The sequence below is a fragment of the Carcharodon carcharias genome, chromosome 8, assembly GCF_017639515.1.
Source record: "Carcharodon carcharias isolate sCarCar2 chromosome 8, sCarCar2.pri, whole genome shotgun sequence".
In the NCBI taxonomy this organism is placed as follows: Eukaryota; Metazoa; Chordata; class Chondrichthyes; order Lamniformes; family Lamnidae; genus Carcharodon; species Carcharodon carcharias.
This window is the reverse complement of record NC_054474.1, coordinates 164,795,476-164,823,080: the sequence shown is the minus strand read 5'-3', so window position 1 is coordinate 164,823,080 and position 27,605 is coordinate 164,795,476. Positions and strand designations below refer to the sequence as shown.

Here is a 27,605-nt window from a genome sequence, read left to right as displayed (position 1 = left end):
AAAAAGGATGGAAAAGGGCTTAAAGAAGGATAAAAAAAGAGATAAAACAATGAATGGATAAAAACAAAAATACATTTTTAAAAGGGATTAAGAAAAGGGGTGAAGATGGAGGAGGGAGTTCATGGCCAAGAAAATAGAAATCCTGTCGGAGAGAAGAGCATGTTGTCAACTTAGGTTTTAGTTCAGGACTAGGAGGAGAATTAGCACAGGCAACATGATCATTTTATGGGATGAAACAAATTAACACGAGTGAGCAAAAATATGTTGACTGTATCCTGGGAATGTATTTTGTAGCTTTCTTATAGAGCCATCAGGTAAAACAAAACCTTGTGGTTCTTTGCCACCTCACTGGGAATGTAGCAGATTTATTGACCATTTTGTTGTGTTGATGCATGGAGCTGAAAATCTTGGGTTCGGAATGCATCTCCTGATATTACATATGTTAAATAGGAATACTTACTCTGATGTAGTTTTGACTGAAGTAGTTATTTCCTGGAACATACCTACTACTTAAAATGGGGTAATCCTGTGATTAATCTACTTCCACTAATTAACTTATTTGATTTAATGTATTTATTTGCTGCCGCTCCTATTCATTCTTTGTAAGGCTGCTGTCCATTCAAGAAACTTGTGCAATTAATTTCCCCAAGCCTGTGCCAAACTAATGACATAATTCAAGAAATGTATTCCATTCTGTGGAAACCTTCTTTCAATGCTTGAAGCCTGTATGTTTACTTAATTTATCTTGCTCTTTAGAAGTATTCCACTGCTACATTATTCCTGACTTTTCCCATGACACTGCCTGCTTCCCTCAACTGACGTAGCCTTGTGCTTGCAATCCAACGTTGGTTGTGTCCACTTATTTCACATATTTCACCTCACTTCTATTTTCCTTTAGTTCTGATGAAGAGTCATACGCACTCGAAACGTTAACTCTGTCTTCCTCTCCACAGATGTTGTCAGACCTGCTGAGTTTTTCCAGCTATTTTTGTTTTTGTTCCACTTATTTCTTGTTACTTTCTTTGCTTCTGTTCCCCTTTCGTACTTTTTGTTGCACTTCCTTACTGCTGTTCCAATGAGTGACCTGCATTACGGTGGGAGAGCAGAAGTGTTCTCTCTGGTGTCCTGTCCAGTATTGCAGCCTTCAACAATGTCACTTTGTTATGACATGGCAGATGTTGTGTGCCAGGTAGACCAAACCTATAAGGGAAATTTGGTCATGCTATCTCAACAGTTTTGCAATTTATTATGAGAGGATGTGTGCGATTTTCAGAAGTATTAAGTCCACCAAGACCTTTAGAGATTTTAAAAATTAAATTAAAATATTTATTAACAAAATAAAACATTTTGAGCACATACATAAGAGTACAATTACTTACTACTATAATAACTCCTAAAATTCCTAATTAACCTGACCCCCAGTTACACCCCCTTTAAGGCAACAGTCCAAAAGAGATTTTAGATTTAAACAGAACCAGCAAGTTAACACAATACCCACTTGACAGTGGAATTCCAAATGGTTTTTCCCCAACTTCAGTTTTGTTATATGGCACACTTATGCACAAATGGCTGGGGGCTTCACTAAAGCTATTTCGCACACTCCTGTTAGATCTTACATGGCCTTCTTTACATAGCCTTTCATTCTCCTTTATATATGTTTCTCTCTTTTTAATCTGTATATTCTATTGTTCCAAATATCTTTGAAACTGTATCTTGCTCATAATATGAAACGTTCATCTTGTCAATATTGCCAGTAACCTTTGGGAAAAATAAACACGCACCTTATCCCTGCCTATCTGGCTAGTTGTAAACAGACTAAGATCCCTTTGAAATCCAAATAATCCCTTCATTTATCTAAAAATGCAAATTTCCTTCACACCTTACATGCTAAACCAGCATCCATGTTTAGTCATTAGCATATCAAGCACCTAGCTTCTTTTGGTGATTTCAAGCTTCTTCTCCAAATGTAATTAAATTACACTGACAGACCCAACTATACTTACCCCCATAAATTTACTTCAAGATAAACCAGAAAAATATTATGGGCAGAATTTTCTGCCTGTTGGGTGGGCCGGTCAGGAGGGGGTAAAGGAGGACACAGGGCTGATCGCCGCCTGTGATTGGCCGCGCGCCGCCATTTTGCTGGGACAGGCCAATTAAGGCCCTGTGCAGGCAGGGGGAGGAGGGAGAGTCGGGGCCTGCGCTCTTTCGCACGCATGTGCGCGTAAAAGAGTTCAGAAATCTCTGAGTCACGGAGCCGCCTCAGGGAGATTAAGTTCATATTGAAAGTTTTAAATAAGGAAAGATTAAGATTAGTTAGACATGTCCCCTCATGTGACAGTGTCACATGAGCTGGGACACGTTTACTAATTGTTGAGAAAAATATTTATTTATTTAATAAAACCCTTCAGGGAAACTCATCCCCGCCCGTGGATGAGGTTTCCTGAAAAATGTGAAGGCTGCTTGGTCTCTTCGCCTGCCCCCTGCCAACCTTAAGGTTGGACGGGCAGCCCTGTTAATTATCTAAATTAGTTTCCAAATGGCGTGGCGAGGTTGGGACACATGCCCAACATCACCGTGCATCATTTTATGTGTTGGCATGCCAGGCCTTCCCCCACAAGCCAACGTCAAAATTCTGGCCTATGAAAATGATTATACTTTCATCACAGCTTCAACTGATTATCGAGCCTTTTTCATATACCTGTTTGTGGGAGATTGCTGTGCACCCGTTTCCAACTCAGTTTGTCTCCCATTTGATGTCATTCTGCACCATTTTCAATCAGGCTGTTTGGCATTCATGGTGTCAGCTGTGCCTTGGCGATGGTGCTCTTGCCTCTGAGTCCGAAAGTTGTGCGTTCGAGTCCCTTTCCAAAAACGTGAGCAGGTAATCTCGGCTGACACTCCAGCGCAGTGCTGCACTGTTGAAGGCACCTTAGTTCAGATGCGACATTAGTCCAAAGGTGCCATGTACCCTCTCAAGTGGATGGAAAAGATCCACGGCGGTATATTGAGGAAGAACAGGAGAGTTCTCTTTGGTATCCTGAGCAATACTTATACCTCAAAAGGCATCAATAAAAGAGAAAAAGGCAAAATACTGCAGATGCTGGAAATCTGATATAAAGATAGAAAATGCTGGAAAAACTCAGCCGGTCTGGCAGCATCTGTGGAGAGAGACAGAGTTAATGATTCAAGTCCGTATGACTCTTCTTCACCATTTTAAGGCGGAGGCTCACCACCACCTCCTCAAGGGCAATGAGGGTTGGGCAATTGGTCTAACCAGCGACACCCACATCCTGTAAACAAATACATTTTAAAAAATGAACGAACAGTCTGGAGCTTCTGACTTAAGTTGAAACCAGATTTTAGTGGTCAGTGCATCATGTTTTCTGACTGCATGATGAAAATCCAGTTTTCGAAATGTTCGGTTTCACTGTTGATGTATCCAGTCCTGGTCTCCGATTATGTCGGCTGCACGTGGATGAAATTGTACCAAACACCAGGGGCAGAATTTTGCCTTTGGAGTGCGGGGGAGGGCCCCGCATGCCGATGTGTAAAAAATGACCCGCGGTGACATCGGGCGTTCGTCATCGTGATATTTCAGAAGGCAGGAGTGCCTGCCATTAATTAACGGGCCTTTGAGGCAGCAATTGAATTCAATTTTTCGCAGCCCGTGCAATCTTCAGTGGACAGGCAGGTCAGAGACATTTGTATAAACCTCATCCACGGGCGGGTTAAGAGAGGTGAGTGGGGTCGCGAATGTGATCTTTCAGGTATTTAATTGTGAAAGTTACTTATACTTGTCTGTGTGAGCAGGAAGACTTCAAAACTCATACCAGCTGCTTGGACAGGAGTAAAAGCCTCGGTCAGGACTCTACAGTAAAGATTATTTCTGGGGTCTTAAGCTTTCAGGAAGCCTTCCCTTACCCTGGGAATGGGAGTTGTGCTCTCCATTGGAGGCACCTCCTCTGAGGAGGAAGGGAGGGCCAGAAGGGGGAGGAGGCCAGGAGTGCACAATCAGCCTCCAAGAGAGCCACCTTTGGGAGGAGAGGCACAGGCACAAGGGGTGCAGGGCCAAGAGGTAGTCTAAGGTAGAAGGGGCCGCAGAAGACACCACTATCCTTCTGTCAGGGGATACAGGCAGCAAAGCAGCTACCTCAATATGTCTGAGGTCCAGTGCCGAAGGAGGCTCTGTGTCTCAAGGGAGATAGTCACCTCCATCTGTCAGATGGTAGACCCTGAGATCTCCACAAACTGTGTGGCTGGACACCCCATGCCAATGGCTCTAAAGTCCACATCTGCCCTCAACTTCTATGCCTTCGACTCTTTCCAGGGGTCGGTGGGTGATCTCTGCGGAGTCTCCCAATCAGCTGTCCACACTTCTGTCAAGCAGGTTACAGAAATTCTGTTCAGGCATGAATTGACTTTCATCCTCTACCGCTGGGACCAGGCCAGACAGACTGAGTGAGCCAGAGGCTTCACAGCCATTGCTGGCTTCCCACGCATTCAGGGTGCTATAGACTGTACACATGTGGCCATCGAGGCACAGGAGGGTGAACCCGGTGCCTTTGTCAACAGGAAGGGATTCCACTCCATGAACGTGCAGATAGTGTGTGACCATAGGATGCTGATTCTACAAGTCTGTGCAAGGTATCCAGGCAGGTCCCACAACGCCTACATCCTCAGACACTCCCAGGTGCCGGGGCTCTTCAGTGCTGCAGCCCAGCTGGATGGATGGCTGCTGGGTAACAAGGACTATCCCCTCAGAAGGTGGCTCATGACGCCTCTCCGCTATCCAAGAACAGAAGCTGAGCAGCGGTACAATAGGAGCCACGCCTCCACAAGGGCCGTGGTGGAGAGAACCATCGGTCTTCTCAAGATGCACTTCCAATGCCTGGACCGCTCAGGGGCCGCACTCCGATTCCCCAGATTGTGTGTCCCTGATGGTGGTTGCATGCTGCACTCTCCACAATCTGGTGCCTGAAAGGGGTAATGCAGTGGACGAGGAAGATGTAGACACAGTGGCTGCGGCTGCACATGATGAGTCCAGCACTGAGTCCGAGGATGAGCACACACAGGGAAATTCTGAGGGGGTAGTCGCTGACCTGGGCATACTCCAGGGAGGCAGGGACACCCGGGAGGCTTTAATCCAAATAACCTTCAGCTAGCTGACCAAAGATGGACCTTCAACACACGCCAGGGCTGCAGGTTCCACACTGAGGGCTAAATCTGCCTGGATACGAACATTAACTAAGGCCCTTGTCAATAAAGCTCAATGTCAAACAACTCACTCATAACATCATGGGTTCCTGTCCACTTGCAGAAGTAAGGAATCACCCTGAGGCATGGCAACGTGTCAACATTTATTGAGGGAAAAAATGTAACTTCATAAACCAAAATAAAAGTGTTGGACATCACGCCGTCATCCAGAAATTCCTATGGGTCAACATAAAAGCACCAGTGAGAAATCCGTGGTGTGCCTAAAGTGCCTTAAATTTATGCTTGTGTATACTATGTCTAGGTGCTGTCCCCTCGCTGGCACTGGCATCTGAGCCAGCCTGCTCACTGTGCTGTCCTGTTGGCCTTGATGACCTTGGCGGACGTCCTCTGGCCCATGAAGCCTGTGCTGGCCCTGCCTGGGAGGGAGTGGCCAGTTCCACAGCTGACATCTCCCCAGTCGCTGCAGCCTCATCGGGGCCACGGTCGCTGGCAGAGCGGCAGAGGAGCTGCTGCCCTCATCTGGAGCGCCCTGAGAGGAGCCCACAGAAACGACAGGCAGCTGCTGTGCCGACGTGAGGTCGCTTCGGACCTCCCTGTTCTCCGTCGATGGTTGGGCACCGAGCTGGGATACTTGGTGCCCAAACCATCTCCCCCACTGGTACTGAACAGCTGAGGCCAATGTCACTGTGAGGGCTTGCAGGTCTGAGTGCAACTCCAGGAGGCCCTGATTGATGACTAGGAGGAGTCTCTCCACGAGAGTCGTCACTCTCTCCATGGAGGAAGCATGACGCTCAGACATGAGGCTCATTGCAGCGGTGATGCTCCACGTGGACTCCTCAAGCACGGGCACCATGCCACGCATTGCCTCATGTATCTCCGCCAGACCCTGCTGCACTTCCAGCATTTGCTGTCTCATGGACTACTCCAGGGGCACATCATCAGCCGCCGACCGAGCATGTGCCTAGTCCCCAGCAGTCCTCAAATTGCCGGCACCCTGGGCACACTCTGACTCTACCCGCACCACAGGCGAGTGTGAAGTGCCCTCACCGCCGTGCCCCGGGACACTAGCCGAATATCCAATTCCCACCGAGATGCTGGTATCTGTGCTGGTGCCTGCCTGGCTGTGAAGATGTGATGCTGGTGAGTGGATTTGCTCAGGGGCTTCAGGGGTGAGAGGTGGGCCCTTTGCCTCCTCCTCCAGGCCCTGCTCTGGTGATGCTGAAAGGAAGAAAAAGGATATTTGATTAGTTACAGTGCAAACAATGCCAACTTGCATGCTGCTCCCTTGGATCATTATGTGCTCATCCTTCCATAATCAATGGTAAACCCATGTTGCTAACTTCAATCACTGAGCATTCAGCAATGCCAAGGCTTCTGTGACACACATGGTGACCTGACTGCTCTCCAAACGTACCTCCCTGTGGCACCCCAGCCCCACCACCAGCACCTCCAGTGGACCTGGGGGCATGGCACCTCTCCAGATCCATGGCCTGCTGCTCGTAAGGTGTTAGGATGGCCAACTGGGTCTGCCCTCCGCCAGTCCACAGCTGTTCAGCAGCGTTGTAAGCAGTGTTCTCCTGAAAAGGAAAGAAGAGCATTGATTAGTCGAGCCTGCACCTGAATTCCCATCGCATCCCTGCCAACCTAGCCAGAGCGAGGACATTGCAGGACTCCAGCTCTTCATCACCCTGCAGCTGCCGAACACTCATCCAAACAGGCCAGGGGCTGACCCCCACCACCCCTATTGCCCAAATGCTGCCTCCTTCACATGTGGCGCCACAAGGTGTAACTTTGCTAAGCAAGGAGGCACAAGCATGTGGAGCGCAAAGACCAGCAGATGGATTGGTGCCCCACCAATTGGAAACTCTTCTCCCAGCATGTTAGCACCCTGACTTTGACATGCTTCGGGGTTCCAGCTCTCTGCCTAGGTGCAGACCCTTGACTTTCACCCCATTCTATACTCTGTGTCAGTGTCACACTTGCTGCAGATTCAGAACACATCCTAGCTCAACCCTCTCAGGGTTAACTGGGCATGGGCAATATCTGCTGGCACACCCAGCGAGGAATACGTGCCGTGAAGGATTCAATGCCATTACTGTACTCAGAGTTGCTAGGGGGTGGGGGTGCTGGGGGTAAAGGGTGACGGCTGCATTAAGTGACCTGAGGCAACATGGTGCTCACCCTTTCCGAGCGCAGGAGATCATTGAATCTTTTGCAGCACTGGACCAATGTGCGCCGCACCACATTATGGGAGCTGACACTCTTGGCCAACTCCTCCCACGCACGTTTGGTCAGGTGAAGAGGCCTCCGCCTCCCATCCCTCAGAAGACAGACCTCTCACCACACTGCCACCTCCTCCAGGAGGGCAGCTCAGCACTCGTCGGAGAAACGAGGGGCACACTGCCCCGCTGGCCTACCCTCCGGCCTGGCCTGTCCCACTGGCCTCCCCTCCAGCCTGGCCTGGCCCAATGGCCTACCCTCCGGCCTGGCCTGGCCCAATGGCCTACCCTCCGGCCTGGCCTGTCCCACTGGCCTACCCTCCAGAATTGCATCAATGGCCTACCCTCCAGACTTGCATCAATGGCCTACCGTCCAGCCTTGCGTCAGGCACATTGCCCATCTGATGTGCTCTTCTCCCAGCCATTGTGAGCAGCCTTGCAAAGGCAGCCAGGCCTTCATTTAAACAGGCCGCCGGGTCGCCATTGGACCTGGTGGTCTATGCACGCCTGCCCACTCCCACTATCCTCAGGAGTCATGAACAACGCTGGGCCTTAATTGGCCTGCCCATGTAAAATGGCGACACAGACTCGATCGCTGGTGGCGATCAGATCCTTGCCTTCGCCCACCCCCGCATGGCCTGCCCAACATGGGGAAAGTTCTCCCCGAGCTTTTCCTTGGCTGGTGGTTGTTACTTGATCATGTTGCACCTTTTAGAAAGAAACTTTAAGGGGGGAAGTTTGTGTGGAAGTTTTTGCGCTCCATGATGCTACCTTACTTTGAATCTATTCACTGGCTTAAGCATTTTGCTTCATGCTGATGGAACTCTCACATTACAAATTCTCACTTGAATGTGGTAAAAGAGCTTGGTGTCCTGGGACAGGATGCATTGGCAGAGGAGACAGTGCAGCAAGAGTTGTGGTTTGGTTTTAGAGAGGATGTGTTTAAACCTCCAGAGTGGATTGAAGATTTTCATAACCAACCTGTTTACAAATACTGAATTGTGGAGGGAAAACCAATGTCTCGTTTGATTAGGGCTAAGTCAAAGCAATGGCACTTCACGGTATGTTTGATGCAGTGAAATTTAGTGCAAACAGTGATGGTTTATGATTTGGCAAAGGGTTCAACATGAGAGGAAATGTGCTGGTTTGTTAAAAACCTAGAGGCTTGTAAACATTACTACACCAAGCAGCCAGAATGCAGCATACGAACATAGGAATTAGGAGCAGGAGTAGGCCACTCAACCCATCGGGCCTCTTCCACAGTTCAGTAAGATCGTGGCTGATCTGATTGTAACCTCAACTTCACATTCCCACCTATCCCCGATAACCTTTCACCTCCTTGCTTATCAAGAATCTATCTAGCTCTGCCTTAAAAAAAATATTTAAAGACTCTGCTTCCACTGCCTTTTGTGGAAGAGAGTTCCAAAGACTCACAACCCTCTAAGAGAAAAATTTTGTCCCCATTTCGGTCTTAAATATGCGAACCCTTATTTTTAAACAGTGACCCCTAGTTCTAGGTTTTCGCACAGGAGGAAACATCCTTTCACATCCACCCTGTCAAGGCCCCTCAGGATCTTATATGTTCAAATTAAGGCACCTCTTATTCTCCTAAACTCCAACGGATACAAGCCTAGCCCGTTCTGCCTTTCCTCATAAGACACCCTGCCCATTCCAGATATTAGCCTAGTTAAACCTTCTCTGAACTGCTTCCAATGCATATACACCCTTTCTTACATAAGGAGACCAATACTGTACACTGTAAGGGGAGGCAGTGATGTGGTGCTATTGTCACTGATCTGGTATTCCAGAGACAAAAACAGAATTACCTCGAAAAACTCAGCAGGTCTGGCAGCATCGACGGAGAAGAAAAGAGTTGATGTTTCGAGTCCTCATGACCCTTCGACAGAACTTGAGACCCAGGGTAATTCTATGGGGACTGGGGTTCGAATCCCACTGTGGCAGATGGTGAAATTTGAATTCAATAAAAGCCTAGAATTGAAAGTCTGATGATGACCTGATCAAGGTGTACAAGATTATGAGGGGCATAAGTTCAAGGTGAGCGGCAGCAGGTTTAGTGGGGATGTGAGGAAAAACTTTTTTACCCAGAGGGTGGTGACGGTCTGGAATGCACTGCCTGGGAGGGTGGTGGAGGCGGGTTGCCTCACATCCTTCAAAAAGTACCTGGATGAGCACTTGGCACATCATAACATTCAAGGCTATGGGCCAAGTGCTGGTAAATAGGATTAGGTAGGTAGGTCACATGTTTCTCACGTGTCGGTGCAGACTCGATGGGCTGAAGGGCCTCTTCTGCACTGTGAGATTCTGTGATTCTGATGATGACCACGAAACCATTGCTGATTGTCGAAAAAACCCATCTGCTGTCCTTACCTGGTCTGGCCTGCATGTGACTCCAAATGTTGTTGGCTCTTAAAATGTCCTCTGAACAAGGGTAATTAGAGAGGGGCAATAAATGCTGGCCCAGCCAAGCGATGCCTGCATCCCATGAACAAATAAAAAAATACAGTACTCCAGATGTGGTCTCACCAATGCCCTGTGTAACTGGAGTGTAATTTCTCTACTCTTGTATTTAATTTCCTCGCAAAAATGAGAACATTCCATTAGCTTTGCTAATTACTTGCTGCACCGGTATACTAACCTTTTGCAGTTCATACACTAGGACACACAGAACCCTCTACACTTCAGAGCTCTGCAATCTCTCACCATCTAGGTAATTTGCTTCCTTTTTATTCTTCCTGTCAAAATGGACAATTTCATATTTACCCACATTATACTCCATTTGCCAGATCTTTGCCCACTCACTTGACCTATCTATGCTCCTTTGTAGCTTCCTTTGTCCTCTTCACAACTTACTTTCCTACCTATCTTTTTATCATCAGCAAATTTAGCAACTAATTCTTTGGTCCCTTCATGCAAGTCATTTATATAAATTGTAAAAAGTTAATCCCTGTGGCACCCCACTTATTACATCTTGCCAACCAGAAAATGACCCATTTATGCCTACTCTCTGTTTCATGTTAGCTAGCCAAACTTCTATCCATATCAATATGTTACCCCTACACCATGAGCTTTTATTTTCCACAATAACCTTTGATGTGGCACCTTATCAAATGCTTTCTGGAAATACAGTACATCCACCGGTTCCCCTTCATCCACAGCACATGTTACTTCTTCCAAGAACTTCCCTCTCACGAAACCATGTTGACTCTGCCTGATTACCTTGAATTTTCTAAGTGCCCTGCTATGACACCTTTAATAATAGCTTCTAACATTTTCCCTATGACTGATGTTAAGCTAACTGGCCTGTAGTTTCCTGCTTTCTGTCTCCCTCCCTAAATAAAGGAGCTACATTTGCTATTTTCCAATCTAATGGAACCTTCCCAGAATCTAGGGAATTTTGGAAAATTAAAACCAACGCATCAACTATCCCACTAGCCACTTCTTTTAAGACTCTAGGATGAAATCTATCAGGACCTGGGGACTTGTCAGCCTGCAGCTCCAACAATTTGTTCAGTACCACTTCCCTGGTGATCGTTATTTTCTCGCTTTCTTCTCTTCCTTCCATTTCCTGATTTACATCTATTTCCGGGATGTTACTTGTATCCTCTGTAGTGAAGACCATTGCAAAATACCAGTTCAATTCATCTGCCATCTCCTTATTTTCTAAGATTAATTCCCCAGACTCACTTTCTATCGGAACAATGCTCACCTTGTTTTTAAAATACCTATAAAAACTCTTGATGTTTTTATATTTCTAGCCAGCTTTCTCTTGTACTATAATTTTTCCCTCCTTATTAATCTTTCAGTCCTTCTTTTAATTTTATATTCTGCCCAGTCTTCTGACCTGCCACTCATCCTTGCGGGATTATCTGCTTTTTCTTTAAGTTTGATACTACCTTTAACTTTTGCACCTGTGCTACTGTCAGTACTGTGACATGTCTGTTTGTCAAACTAACCTATGTTTTAAATTCTGCATGTATGGGTCTGAACTCTCTGAGCATTGCTGTCTGTTCCAGTAGACTTGAGTTGGATGTGGTCTGCATGCTTAATTTCCCTGTGTTCAAAAAAACTAGCTAGACCCCATTAACGACATATCATTTGAATGTTTCTGTGCATTCCCCATCCAATGTCCGAACGTACTTCACAATCAATTTTTTGTTTGAGGTGTTTGTCAATTTTAAATATTCGTACATTTTCTCTGATGAAAGTGACGATTTCGGCAACTATATGAATGAAGGCTTTAAATATAAACCGCGTAGTTGGAGTTATTTTAGCTTAAAGGGAATGTTTCACCCTATTACATTTCTCAACTCAAAAGGCAAGGCAATTTTTTTTATTTTCTAAAGTTAAAGTTCATGCAATGAGTTAATTTGAGAAGTTCTTTAGTAGCTTCAGTAATGAGGTTGGTGCTTTTTGAGTTCTGCTTCCCCAAATGAAACCTACGTTCAACACGTGAGCGGGAAAAGCAAGAGGAGGGGGCTTGCTCTACTGAGGCTGATCTTCCTATCCCAGGGTCTGGAGTATGTGCTGGAACTGAAAAGGTTTTTTTTTGTTGCCTTAAGATAGAACCAGTTCAATCATAAAAGTCCTTTTCTCTCTCATTACACTGGACCCCACTGTTAGACTTTATGTTAGTGTTAAGTTGGAAAATGTAGCAACTAGGCTGTCCTGTCACGTGTTGGTTGCCAGTACTACAGTCAAGTCCAGTTCAGAGAAATAAAACCCCTGCCACCTTGTTTTTATAACGTTTCGAGTTACATTCTTCCCTCCCCCATTGATTACCATGTTATATAATTAACACAACTTTCTGTTGACAAGAATTTACTTAGGTAAATAATTCTTCCGACAGAGAGCTGTATCTTCTAATTTTGCAGGACTCATTCCTTGCTATTTTTCTTCTCCTCTATTGAGAATGTGGCCACGAATTATTTGACAATAAGAGAAAGACCAGCTCTCCATCAAATCTGTCCCTAAAAGGATTGTTATCGTATTGCATTTTGGCAGAGGATCTTGCTAACTTAAAAAAAGGATGCAGCATCTTGCCTTAGCTGTACCCACGATGGCTGGAAGGGTAAAGAAACTCATCAGTGTGTTAAGGCCTCAGTAATTAAAGTGAAGTGCAAGCTCTGCTCCTTTATAAAGGTACGGTTGCCTTACAAAGAATGTGCTAAAAAGAATTAAGAGCTTGTGAAGCTTCAAAAAAACATTTTCTAGGAAACTTAATGAGATGATGTTCCCCAGAATTTTAAGTTTCACCGATTTGTGTCAATTTAAGGATATCCTAATAAAATGTAAAATATTCAGCGGAACCAAAGGCTCTGGTTTTATTGCTGGTTATACATTACACGTTTGCATTGAGGCACCTTTTCTTCATGGTATAGTATCCAAATGAATTTTAGACAAAAGGTTTTTTTAATGATTGGAACAAACCAACTAAGAAACTGAGTCATTTGGTTAAAGAATTGATATTTCCCCGCTGGATCTCAGTTTGGATTTCACTCAGCTGAACGGGAAGACTTCTTTTCCTGGACCGTTACAGTGTAAAGTGAAATAAGTTGGGGGTCCTGAGATGCATGTACCACTCCAAACTGTCCATAATTCAACCTGAATTGAGGAACCAACAACAAGACCTTGCATTTATCTAGCACCTTTAAAATAATGCAACATGCCAACATTCTTCACAGGAGCATTATTGAACAAAATTTGATACTGATCCACATAGCAGCACTGGATGGTCCAAAGGCTTGGACCAAGAGCCATGTTTTATTCAGCACCTGGTCCACATATGGCCGACAAGTGCAGAAAATTGAAGTATCCTGTCATGATGCTATTCTGTAGTTGAGGTTTGGCACTCTGTGCCTTCAAATCCTTGTTTATTTCCGATTAAAGAATTCAAAGTGGGTTTTGTTGCAAAGATGGGATGCAGGCTGGAGTGAATCCTTCAGCAACTTGAGATTAGCACAAAGTTGTCCTGAATATCCAAAGTGCTATGGTATTATTGGAACCTGTATCTCAAGTTAAACACAAGTGGGACTGGGAGAGATGATGCCATAAATCATTCCCATAAACTTTGATCACTCCTTTTCACAACATGTAGTCGAAATTTTCCAGAGCTGCGTGCTCGTAACCTTTCAGAATGTCATACTTTCATTAGCTTCTACATTTGAGGCATCAATTATTAGTTGACCATGAGAGGATTTCATCAAAGTGTGATTGCTTTCGATGCAGTGTTAGTGAATTTTTAAGTAAAAGCAAAAGGATTTTTCTACAAGGTAGTTTAAACACAGACTTTAAAATATAGTAAAGTTACGGAAGGGGAGCTAATGAACTAATTGGCAATTTCAACCAGTGATGAGAAAATCTAACGATAATATAGTGTAATATAATTTAGCTATCAATACAATTTCAGATTGCCAATAATGTACATGATTAAAATAATGCTATACATATCCTATACATATCCTACGATTACTTAACAGCATTTAATTTTCATTCTGCAAATTAAAGGTGAGAACATCTTGCAAGCTGAGCAAATGCACTTTTCAAAAATCAATTTGTTGCAAAAATACACATAATTTGTAACACTCTGTTTACCAGTCACTGAGAAAGATCAGCGAGCTTTCAATATTCCAAAACGTAAAGTTTGAAATCAGAAAAGTGCAACATAGCTAACTCCATGGCTTCTGTTCCATGTAATTTACAACATCACAACAGTGATAATATACCGCCAATCATTCAGAAAATGTCTGAATTCTTGCTTTGTACGTGTGATTATCAAGAGTGTTTTCTCTTCTTGCTCGACTGTCCAAAATAAACTATTCCGATTCTGGCTGGTACCACTTTCCAAAAAAAGCCGGAGCTTACACAGACTCCTGTAGGTTTCAAAAGGTAAATTGCTTCAAGTGCAATGTTCAATGAACATTGCATTTACATTACAACTGTGAGGTGATGATGCCTGTATGAGAGTCTGAATCTGGCGTTGGGTCTACCTGAGCAAAGCAACCTGTGAACCCTCCCTCTCCTGGACAAGGGAGACTTTTTCTGCTTCATTTCAGAGCCACTTTGTTCCTGAGCACCTAGTTTACATTCCACAAGTTTAGCACTCGGTGCAAAACATTTTTAAGTAGTAGACTTGCTACTTGTTTATGGGCTTTTTAATGGCCCTTAACAGCAGTTGTCCCAGATCTATTCATAACAAGCCTACTGCAATAATCAAACATGCTCAGAAAACAAGAGTTTTTGGCTGTGTTGGTGGAGCTACAGTTCATTTGGTAAACCTTATTGACAATCACCCACAGACATGTTTAATCTACAGTTCTATTGTTTGTTGTGATGTGCGAAACTACATTCTTTCACTGATCTGTAAATGGATTTTGGTCTAATTAATGTTATTCTGAGTATTAGAATTACGGGATAGAAAAAATCCATTAGGCCTAATTAGTCTATGCTGGTGTTTATACCCTACCAAGCCTCCTCCCACCGCTCCTTATTTTACCTCTTTGTCTAACCCTATCGGCATATCTATCTATTCTTTCCTCAGTCATCTGCTTATCTATTTTTTCAACTTCTACCACTGCTGTTCTCCAGCAGGCATTCAAAGAGCTGGTTAGCAACTGAGGCCAGAGTAGCAAAATGCCAAGTGTTTTTTTGAACACGCTAGCGGATTAGTTTTAAACTTCAGCTTGGAAAAATCCCTCCTTTGAGAATTCTGTCTTCCTCGGAAAGCTTATCAAAATCACTTTTATGACTTTAGGAGAAGGTTCACAAAATGAATGATGGTAAAATAAAACAGTAATTTATTGGCTGGAATAAAGTACATCAACATTTTACTTGAATGTCTTCCCAAGAAAATATAACTAGCTCACTAGCCACCTTGTTAATCACACTGAAACAACATTTGATATGTGTGATTGTGTTAGGAAATCAACACAGAACATAGCACCAACATGGCTATAATTTCAGAACACTCGATAACATGATAAAAAGGGGCAGAGGGGGGAACCATAAATTCTGACAATCTAATTTGAGAATAGGAGCTGCTGGAAATACATAGCAGTTCTTTCAGTGAATCCTAGCACATTATAGCATTGGAACACTTGGTTCATCAAGAAAGCACCTAGCGAAAAGAAAAAAGGATCAGGTAGTACTTTGATTCCTCGTGGAGACCCTTCAACTGAATTGGAAAGAAAAGGTGGGTAAAAAGGAAAAGGGAAGACAATAGACAAGGCATCACCAGAAAAACACGCAAAATACTTGAACAAAGAGTCTAGCCAAATCTTTTTGCAGCCTGAGAAGGGTTTTGTTTTAATACTAGAAAGAGATGAATTGTTGTGCGTTCAGTCTTTGGGCTCTATCCTGCACCAAACAAGCTCACCCCTGACCTCAGGAACAGTACCTCATCTTACCTATGAGTATTCTTACAGATACTGGCTTTGAACGTCAGCTTCATGTGTAAAACAGCTGCCTTTCATTTTCCAGGTAGTTTGACCCATTCCATTTTGAAACTGTTTCACTCCCCTTTTTTCCCTTTCTACACATTTGTAATGTCTGACTTTGTGAATAAATCTAAAGCTTCAAGATTGACTTCTGGTCTTCTCCTTCACCAACGGACTATCAGAATTTTAACATGGTAGCAGACATTGGTTGCCTGAAGATGGAGGAGAAGTCAGGTTTTACTCAGTTTTAGATTTATTCACAAAGTCAGACATTACAACTGTAAAGTTCTTAGCTTGACAATCCCCACCCCATGTCAATAACTTTCCCTTTATACTCTTTTGAAAATCCAATTAAACAAATAAACAAATGATCGACCCCTTTTGAAGCAGCACTTTCACGTTGTTGTAAAGAAAAACAAAGTCAACAGAAACTTAAGTGCCTCTTTATACTTTTTTTTTAACAATCTAAACAACAAATGAACCAATAATCAAATGATCATCCTTAAAGGGGCACTGTAACTAAAACAAAATGACAATCGAAACTTAGCAAAATTAAATTAAAATGTAGTTTTGGGGGTTGCATAAGTCAATACCCAATGAGTGCACCCACTTGTAGAAACTTAACATTAATTTATACAAATAACACCCTAATGCCTTTTTTACACTGCCTGAGATGTATACCATCCCAAACATACCATCCCTATATATTCCCAGGCTATTAAACCCATTATCTGCAATATGACCACTTGTTTTATTTGACTTTGAGTTCCTAAGGATCTTATCAATTAATATTGTTTTGGTCTTAATTTGCAGCTAGTCAGTAGGAAAGACAAGGCTACATTTGAGAAACTGGATTATTTGGTGACGAAGGAAGACAACTACAAGAGAATGCGTGAATTCATCAGCAGCTTGAGGATGGTTCCCTGCATCCCTTACTTAGGTAAGTCAGGCTTTTCTTCTCTTATTAATAAAGGAAGTACACCAGGCTGCTGGCTAATATCATGCAAAATAACTCCAGCTGCCAGCGAAAAGGGCAGATAATGTGGAACCCATACCATGTTTTGAAGTGTCCCATTGCAAATGTCAGGCTAATGATTCATACTGCAGTCATGTCTGATGCTGAGAAAGTCTTTTCTTCGTTGCCCTTGGTCTCCTGACCACCACTTCCACAAGATATAATTCAATGCTCCTTGCCGGAAATGAAGATTTCAGTTTGTAATGAGAATGCTTGGAGAAAATGAAATGTTTAATCTCAGTTTGTTGTTGCAAAATTCCAGCCGATCTGTGGTTTTATTTGACGCAATGAAGACAGTTATATTGTTTGGATATTGTGTGCCTCTTATTATGTCGCTTGGGGCACCAATTATTGTTTTGTATGTCGACTGTTGGACTTGCATACTGGGCAGAAGTATCACCCATAATTGCAGATGTTTGAAGGGGTTATTTCCATTCACCCCTGTGCTTGAAGGAATGCTTGGTGGGAGCTTTAGGCTTCTGATTTGAACTTTGAGCTGGTACTTGTCAGTAAGATGGATGCATATAAAAATCAGAGTCCAACCTGAAACCTTATTGTGAAGATGGCTGATAAAGTATGTCATAAAATCCTCCTTGTTCTCCTTTTTAATTAATGTATTTTTATTTTGCTGACTTTCTTGATGTACGAGATATAAGCAAATGAATCAGTCTCTCAAATTTCAGCCACAACCCCCCATTTTTATTAAGCAATAAACAGTGATCCCGATCGAGCACTGCACATGGTCCTTTGTAACAGCTGCAAACTGGATCATTTTAAAAGCTACCTTTAACCTTTTGAACCCATTGCGACTTGTAAGTTTCATACATTTCAGATCAAGGGAATTTCCAGGCTGTACAAATATGAGGTCCTGTGCACAGTTGGCAGTGTCCCTGCCTCGAAGCCAGGAGCTCTGGGCTCTTGTCCCACTCCAGGACTTCATGGCCCAGGAAGGTGTGTTCATAACACAGCCAAACAGGTTTAGCATCAAACTGCAAATCCTTCCAACACACGCCAATGGTGGGTGGTGAAAGCAGGAGAGATTCCTGGTCAGTCAATAATGGAAGGAATGTTGGAGTCTTTACTGTCACTATCCGTAACTCCAGATTACAACATGCATGTGAAATTGCATGTTGCCACAGCAACTCAGGCTCCCTGAGTGAACTGTAACACATCATCACGGAGCAACGTTATTGTCCTTTACTTCACCATAACAGCCAAGCCGGTAACATTTGTGGGTCTCACTCTGCACGTTGGCATCTACGAGAGAAATCCAGAAATAAATGATCAGATCAACAACGCCCTTTGTTCCACACCAAACCCTCACAGCTTTAACCTTTAAATGGAAACTGAAAGCTCATGGCAAAGTAACAGAATGTATTGTTTTATATTGAAAAGGCCAGTGGTTGTATTTCAGTATGTTAGAAGGTAGTGGTGCAATCTTGCAGCTCAAGCTGTGTGTTCAGATTTTATATTGTTGTCTAAGCCCCTTGGTTAATATATTGTTTCGAAAGTTGCTGAGATCTGATCGTTGTCCTCTGGATGTTGTACATATCCTGTATATATTTTTTCCAAACTAAAGCATGATGGTCAAATATTAAGCTGATTTTCCTCCAGAAGACTATGATTTTTTTAAAAGGTGGAACAAGAGAATTTTGGACGTTTAAATCCAATGAATTTAAAAATGTGAATTGTTCACTCTTGGCTTAAATACTATGGGTGCAATGAGACATAAGTTTAGGTTAGTTCCCTCTTGAATTCATTTGATACCATTCTGAGTAGGAGCCATCTTTCTCCCTCAACACTGTGGTGTTGAGTGCTCTCTTGCCTTGAAATAATTTATTTTTTTAGTCAGTTTGGTAAAGGCACTGACTGTTTCTAAAGATTAACTTGATGCTGCTAGTTGAAATTTTAAGCCCAGATTCTTCCCCACATCACCATCCCTCCCACTGCCCCCAACCCCTCCCCCCCACCCCCCCCCACCAACACCCCCCCCCTCCCCCACCCACCCCCCGACCCCCCGAAAGGTTTGCATTGGCTTGTGAGGAGCCAAGTTGGGGAATGGAGTCCTTCAACGTTGCATCAATGTGAGTTGAAATGAAAGAGCTTGAAACACAATGGGCAGAATTTTCGGCCTGTCGGGCGGGTTGATTGGGAGCGGGCGTGGAGCCTATTGCCACCCACGATCGGCTCCGCGTGGCCATTTTACGTGGGCGAGCCAATTAAGGCCCGCCCAGCGTGATGCATTGCCGGTAGCAGGGCTACCTGTGTGGGCGGGGAGAAGAGGGAGAGCTGGGGCGTGCACTCTTTCACGCATGCACACGGACGAGCACAGAAACCTCTCTGGGGCACAGCAGGGAAGTGCCCTGAGTCATCGTGGAAGAAGCTAATTAACCATGGCTGAACAGATAAGTTTTGAGTTGTACTTTATTGACAAAGAGAGAGGTTTAGTGTTGGAATTCCAGAGCTGAGGGTTTAAACAGGTGGTGTTCTGTCACCACTGGAGGGAGAGTGCAGAGATTCTTGAGTCAGAGGGCAGAGGGGAACAAGGGAGAACTATAATATTGACTGAATGAGGTGAGGCCACAGAGATTTGTAGATGAGGCAGTGAGTCTGTGTAGATCAGCTGGTGGGCAAAGGATAAGCAAATGTTAGTGCACATTGAGCAGTGAACGTTTGAATGATTGAGTCTATTGAGATTGTAGTTCTTGGGGTCACAAGACATCATTGGAGAAGTTGAGAAGGAAGGTTTTGGTGATGGTGGAGGCAAGGTGAGAGTGGACGATATTGTGAAGCTATAGGTAAGTGGCCTTATTGTCTGATCAGCTGTGAGGTTTGAGTCTCAGTTCAAGGTTAAGCAGCATAGTGAGATTGTGCATAGCCTAAATTCAACCTAAAAAGGCAACCAGAGAGGGAAATGGAATCAGTGATAGGAAACATCAGTGTTGCCCAGCACAGAGGTGGTGGAGACATCCAGCTGGGTATCATCACCCTCTGTGTGGACACTGATCCCAGCTTTACCGATTGCCTCACTGAAAACTAGGTGTATAGGTTGATGTGGCCGAGTGGATCCAAGGTAGGCAGTTTGTGACAGGAAGTGGACTTATCATAGATATGATCATAAACAATAAAGAGGGAAATCAGTCAGAGTCTGTACTTAAAGTTAAATTATGAATGTCGAACATGGGTCACAGATTCAAACTGGCAATAAGCTAATTGAAGACTAATAGCAGAAAAATTTTCACATCGAGTGCTCAATGCCTTGTATGTAGGTGGATAAGCATGTGCAGCAAAAACCTGGGAACAGTTTTGGAGGCAGACACACGTGATGATTACAGTAAACAGATAGAAATCAAAATTTAGTGAGGCAAAAACTGCATGTGCTGGAAATTGGACATATGGACAGAAAGTGCCAGAAATGCATGCCAAATCAGTCAGCACCGGAACAGAGAACAGACAGCTTTGTGTTAATTTAAACAGATTCTAGTTAGCTGTCGATACTTTCCCTCAACTCCTGTCTGTTTTCAAGGCACAGACTCCTTCATCTGCATTCTGACAGCAGAGCTACACCCAAAATACCAGCCCCGGTGGCTTACTATTAATATACAATGCCTGTTTGGAGAGGGAAACTGGAGGCTGCTTCTGTATCGGTTTTGTTTTTGAGACTCTGTCCAAAATGATATGCACAATTGCAGTCTATGCCTCGCAGGTATTCTCAGAACACATTACTGTCCTGACAATGGAGGAAGAGAGAGTCAATTAAGCCCCAAATGTCAACAGTCAACTGTCTGTGGCTGGACTCAGCTTGCTGTCATGAAGTAAAATTGATGAATTGGATGAGTGGAAATCTGAACTCTTATTTTTATGTTATGGCTGCTACTAAATTCTCTGCTGTTCCATGTGCTTAAATCCTTTAGTGGCGGTTTTGACAGGAGACCTTGCAAGCTGCATCAGATTAATTTTGTGTTACACTTAGCCTATGATTCTAGACAGACAGTGTCTAAGAACTTTATTTGAACCACTTTTAAATTCTGACCTAAAGCAGGCTTTGATTTTCCAATGCTGTCTGCCATTAGAACAGAGGAGTTTGGGCACAGCCTCAACAATTACTTTACTTTGGTTCATTTCTCATTAGAAAACATTGAGAATCTCAAGACAGATGCGTTCAGTTTGTCCTCGCAGTAATACTTGTCCAATTTTACTTTGTCAAATAATACTTGTAATATAATTATTAATACTTCAAAGTAAAATTAGACAAGCTCCTGTCTGTAATTTCCTGTGACCACCCTCCCAGTGTACCCCAATTCTAAGTTTTCTCAGCTCATATCCATGTCCCCTGATTTCTTTGCTTATCTCTCAATGATTCTTGCAGGTCTGTCTGATCATCAACATCCTCGAACCATATTAAATTGATAACCTCAATCACGTCTCCCTGCACTCCTCTCTTTGCCAGTGAGAAGCATCCTGGCTCCTTGAGTCTATCCTCGTGTGTTTTTGTTCTCCAGTCCCCTTAGTCCTTTAGTAGCTCTTCTTTGTATTTTTTTCCAGCTTAGCTAGATCCTTTCTGTGGTGTGGTTTGCAGAACTGTGCACAATACTCCAGCTGTGGCCAATGGTCTACATCATGGCAGCATTATTTCCTTTGATCTACACTCCATGCCTGTTTTTATACAACCTAACATCCCATTAGTTTCTTTGACAGCAACCAGATATTGGCCTGATGTCTTGAGGGATCGATCAACTGTGAGTTACAGATTAATAAAAGGTACTGTCCCAGGAGTAGTTACATGTATTTTTCCTGTAAACTAGACTTAACTATAATGAAAGACAATCCTGGTCTTCTCTTCAGTGGTATCCCTTTGGGGTTGTGTTTACTCACATCTGTGACACAGGTCAGAAGGTGCTGAGGCTGAAGCGGAGAGTGTTTATTGTTTTAGAAATGCCTGCTACTGATATCTTGTGTCACTCGATCTTTCCTGCTTCCAAATGCGCTGAGGTTAATTGTGAGGCATTGGAAAAGAAAGAATTTGACTTGTTTCTGCATGGGAGACGCAGGAACTCAAATTTTTCTTTCAAAGTATTGATGCACGACTCGTAAAATTCTGTCTCGTTCACCTGGGGGTGGAGGGAGGCAGGCTTTGGGGAAGGGAAATGTTCGGGATTAGATCTGAGAGAACAGTTACAACAAGGATTTGTATATCCATCCTCATCTAGATTATAATCATTGATTTTCTGCATGGCTCAAATCCAATAATTGGCGTGACGATTGTTCCCTATTGATGAGATTATTGGGTGCTTTGTGGGCAAACCTTGAAAACTGGTCATCTGTTAACCGCTTATTGGTTTCATGGCTGGCTGTCAGATGTACCAGAATGGCTGCTGATTGACTACCCACCAGTTAGTGCACTTCAGGAATCATCCATTGTGTGAAGTGCTTTGAGGCATTTGGATACTGGTGAGGTCTTTTCCAATAAATGAAACAAAAACCCTTCTGAAGAAAGGTCTTACAGACTCGAAACATCAACTCTGTTTCTCTCTCCACAGATGCTGAGTTTTTCCAGCGTTTTCCGTTATTTTTTTTTTCAGATTTCCAGCATCTGCAGTATTTTGCTTTTATCTATTCCAATGCATTTTCCTCCTTCTCTTTCAATCTTAATTGATGATGACTATTGCATTGGTAATGTGGCTCTGCAATCTTTCTCAGTTTGATCAGTCAGGAGATTCACAGTAAAGATGGGCCTGGTTTTGTGTCAGTGGGTGTGTTTTGAATGTGTTAAAATTGGGCCCATGTCCCTGTTGTGAAGCTCATTTTGATACTTAGACGTCTATTGTCAGATTTTAAAATTAGACTTCTGTGAAATCCGATAGAAGAAATAATTTAATATGCTGTGTACACTCAGAATAAATCCAGGTTTCATTTCAGCAGAACTTTATTTTGAGAAGCTTGTTATCTTAAATATATATGGTTATAAGCATTTAAAAACCATCTTTACTATGCACATTCTCATTTAAGACAATACTAACCAGAGGGCCTTCATTGCTTAAAGCTTGTCTGTCCACGTATGCAGTTTCCATCAAAATCTCTCACTGAAATAGTTGAATTGACTTGGTGACAATATACAGCATCTTATATTACTGGATGTAGTTCTACTTTTCTCAACTTGGGTCGACACTATTTCAAAACTTACACTGTCATGATTTCAAATCGAATTGGAGCAGTGAGTTAATGCAGCATGTTGTTTGACAAGTTACTTACTCTCCTCCTAACTCAACCCAGACCTATGCACCACTTACCATAAATAATCTGTAATTACTCATAGCATCAACTGGTTCTTTTATCAGGGATGTTTGCAATTTGAGTCTGCCTTGAAACTTGAACCTTGCTCTCTCTTCATGTTGCGTACATAATTAAAGTCTACTGCGTACAGCGAAGCAGACCTTCCCCAGGCCCACTGGTAGTTTCTGACATGCAGCTGGTGAATAAATAAATATGTAAACATTGATGTATGTCCTTTGACCATCAAGGACAAAGGGACACTATTGTGTACTACTATCATTCTGTAATCTGATATGGGCATGACTACAAATGGTGCTGCCTGTTGGCAGCTCTCTTCCCCTTGCTATGAGAGTGATGGTACTTCAGTGGCAAACTTCCACAGGCATCATGTGCATTTGCTGAATTAACATTGAGTTAGACAGCTAGGGTCCACTCCCGTTAAATTGGATATGGCATAAGACGTTATTTGCCACAATCAAAGTTTCATATTCCTGTAATCTCAGCTGACATCTTCCTTCACGTGTCCTCCACTTGACTTTATGAAATAACTAAAAATAAAAAATACCTGGGAAAATCTCAGCAGGTCTGGCAGCATCGGCGGAGAAGCGTACAGTTTTTATGAAATAACTTGCCTTTACCTACACAGGAGAGAATTGAATTCTGTTAACAAAGTTAGTGAAAAAGAATGAGATGGAACTTGGGTTTGTTGTTGAGAGAGCCAATGGGAACCTGTGTTAAGTGTGATAAATAATAGTAAAAGCCTGGGCCATGAGAGTTGTTTAAAAAATTAATTCATTGGGTGTGGGTGTCACTGGCTAGGCCAGCATTTATTGCCCATCCCTAGTTGCCCTTGAGAAGGTGGCGGTGAGCTCCTTTCTTGAACTGCTACAGTCCATGTGCTGTAGGTACACCCACAATGCTGTTAGGGAGGGAGTTCCAGGATTTTGACCCAGCGACAGTGAAGGAACGGCGATATATTTCCAAGTCAGGATGGTGAGTGACTTGGAGGGGAACTTCAAGCTACTTCCCATGTGTCTGCTGCCCTTGTCCTTCTAGATGGTAGCGGTCATGGATTTGGAAGGTGCTGCCTAAGAAGCCTTGGTGAGTTCCTACAGTACATCTTTTAGATGGTACACACTGTTGCCATTGTGCGTTGGTAGTGGAGGGAGTGAATATTTGCAGGATGGTGTTAGGCTTCTGGAGTGTTGTTGAAGCTGCACTCATTCAGGCAAGTGGGGAGTATTCCATCACACTCCTGACTTGTGCCTTGTAGATGGTGGACAGGTTTTGGGGAGTCAGGAGATGAATTATTCACTGCGGGATTCCTAGCCTCTGATCTGCTGTTGTAGCCAGTGTTTATATGTCTAGTTCAGCTCAGTTTCTGGTCAATGGTAACCCTCAGGATGTTGATAGTGGGGGATTCAGCAATGGTAATGCCATTGAATGTCAAGGGGTAATGGTTGGATTCTGTCTTTTTGAAGATGATCATTGCCTGGCACTCATGTGGCATGAATGTTACTTACCACTTGTTAGTCCAAGCCTGGATATTATCCAGCTCTTGCTGCATTTCAACATGGACTGCTTCAATATCTGAGGAGACACAAATGGTACTGAACATTGTGCAGCCATCAGCAAACATCCCCACTGACCTTATGATGGAAGGAAGGTCATTGATGAAGTAGCTGAATATAGTCGTGCCGAGGACACTACCCTGAGGAACTCCTGTGGTGATGTCCTGGAGCTGAGATGACTGACCTCCAACAACCACGACCATCTTCCTTTGTGCTAGGTATGACTCCAACCAGCGGAGAGCTTTCTCCTGCTTCCCATTCACTCCTGTTTTGCTTGGGCTCCATGATGCAACTCTCAGTCACTCTCACCTCACCATTGGATCTCAGCTCTTTTGTCCATGTTTGAAGAAAGGCCGTGATGTGGTCAGGAGCTGAATGGCCCTGGTGGAACTCAAACTGAGCATGAGAGAGCAGGTTATTGCTAAGCAAGTGCTGCTTGTTGGCCCTGTTGATGACCCCTTCCATCACTTTATTGATGATCGAGGGTAGATTGATGGGGTGATAATTGGTTGGCTTGGATTTGTCCTGCTTTTTGTGTTCAGGACATATCTGGGCAGTTTTCCACATAGCTGGGTAGATGCCAGTGTTGTAGCTGTACTGGAACAGCTTGGCTAGGGGCGCGGCAAATTCTGGAGCACAAATCTTCAGTGCTATTGCCGGAATATTGTCAGGGCCTATAGCCTTTGCAATATCCAGTGCCTTCAGCTGTTTCTTGGATATCACGCGGAGTGAATCGAATTGGCTGAAGACCAGTATCTGTGATACTGGGGACCTCTGAAGGAGGCTGAAATGGATTATCCACTCAGCCCCTCTGGCTCAAGATTGTTGCAAATGCTTCAGCCTTATCTTTTGCACTAATGTGCTGGGCTCCTCCATCATTAAAGATGAGGATATTTGTGGAGCCTCCTCCTCTAGTGAGTTTTTTAATTGTCCACCACCATTCATGACTGGATGTGGCAGGACTGCAGAGCTGATCCGTTGATTGTGGAATCGCTTAGCCCTGTCTATCGCTTGCTGCTTACACTGGTTGGCATGCAAGTGGTCCTGTGTTGTTGCTTCACCAGGTTGATACCTCATTTTTAGGTATGGTGCTGCTCCTGGCATGCCCCCCTGCACTCTTCACTGAAGCAGAGTTGATCCCCTGGATTGGTGACAATGGTAGAGCGGGGGGATATGCCTGGCCATGATGTTACAGATTGTCGTTCTGTACAGTTCTGTTGCTGCTGGTGGCCCACATGGTTGTCCAGTCTTGAGTTGGTAATCTTGACTTTGAAATCTATCCCATTTAGTATGGTGGTAGTGCCAACAACACACAATAGTCAACCTGAATGATCATTTCTGGCTCTCCCAGCCAACTATCCATCAGGCATTGCTTCTGTTGCTGACTGGTCCTTATGCCAGTGGTGCCATCCTCTGTTCCCTCTCTGTAGATCTTCAGGAACTTCATTGACTGGTGTAAATCTTCAATTGCTTCAACCCTATTTATTAATATGGTGAACTGTTTGAGGGGCCTGGCTTTACCTGCATCTCTGTCACCATCATTTAATGGCTTTAATTGTGACTAAATTGCAGACCTTTTTTTACCAAAACCACATTTCAGAGCAATGGAAATTTGATGCAGATTGAATCAAAGGGGATTTTTTTTTCGATTAAACAGAAAATGAGCTATAAGCCATTTTTTTTTCAATGCACACCATTCTGTCTGAAAATACAAAATGTGAGGCCAAGGAGTAAATATTTCCATGTTTTCATTATGACTCACAGGAGCAGAGTCTGCTCCACATTTCTGTAAACATTTCAATCTGCCAGCCATCAACGGGAACAGACCATCGAATGTATGCTTAGGTGCCTCAATATTGTAAAAGCTAAGCAAAACTTGTGCTACCTGTGCTACTGCTGTCCCTTGGCCATGCATAAAGTCCACAACTGGATGCTGAAGTCCAGTCATATATCTGGGAAAACTCCTGCTGTCGCACTGTGATCCAAACCACATTGAGGTATAAGCAATTAGCATTTTCTACCGTCAATCTTACGAATAGTTGGTGAGCCTTGATTTTGCTAAGTAATTCACTTTTTACCATGGCCCAGAAATACTGCTATTTCACAAAGTGAATTTGTTCCCTTTAGCAGTGCTGCTCCTACCCCCATTCTCAAGTGCTTTTATCAACAGAGATCGTCCAGTGTTACCGATCGATTTAAAACGGCTGGCTGTGGAGGGATTCTCCTCTTTCAAAGTGCACTGCTGTATTTGAATCAGTGGCCTTGGCTACCATTTAAAACACAGAAATGGCAATCTCCCTTCATACCCATCATCTCGCTGCTTTTGCAACATTTTCCTCTATTTAAGGCAATTCCAAAATAACAAAGCATCTTATTTTCTTCAGATGTTAGGGCCCAAAGCTTGAATTGCAAAGTTAGATAAAAGATTGTCTAATTGATGGAATCGTGAAATGATGTTCCATATGACAGCAGCAGTTCCTTTGTTACACATAAAACAATGGGCAGAGCTTTTATAGCATAACTTCAGCTGCATTATACTTCATGGTACGTGGTCCCATCATATCTCATTTGTGGATTCAATGGGGCAGAGTTTCCACTTCCAGTGCAATTGGAAAATTGTGCCCAAAGTGCATTGAAAATTGTACTGGCTCGGTCTGCAAAAATTCATTTGCATCATCATAATGTAAAACCTTCCATGCGCGAACATAATTTGGCAGTCTGATGGAAATTAATTGTTTTTTCAAAGGTATTCCTCATTGTATTTAAGATTGGTAATAATACAACTGAAAAAGGATCTTTGACCAGAAAGGAGCATTTCAACAACATTGCCCAGTCTTACCACCAGTGATTTAAAATC

The 27,605-nt window shown here is 43.5% G+C and overlaps 1 protein-coding gene across 3 annotated transcripts in view; it reads left to right on the top strand.

Annotated features, from left to right (window-relative positions):
• Positions 1-27,605, top strand: part of ralgps1 (Ral GEF with PH domain and SH3 binding motif 1) — a 758,811-nt gene that overhangs the window by 306,496 nt on the left and 424,710 nt on the right. For all 3 annotated transcript variants that reach the window (XM_041193970.1, XM_041193968.1, XM_041193969.1), the window contains exon 9: positions 16,703-16,829. In XM_041193970.1, the coding sequence (XP_041049904.1) occupies positions 16,703-16,829 (127 nt within the window). The remainder of the gene's footprint in view (positions 1-16,702; positions 16,830-27,605) is intronic.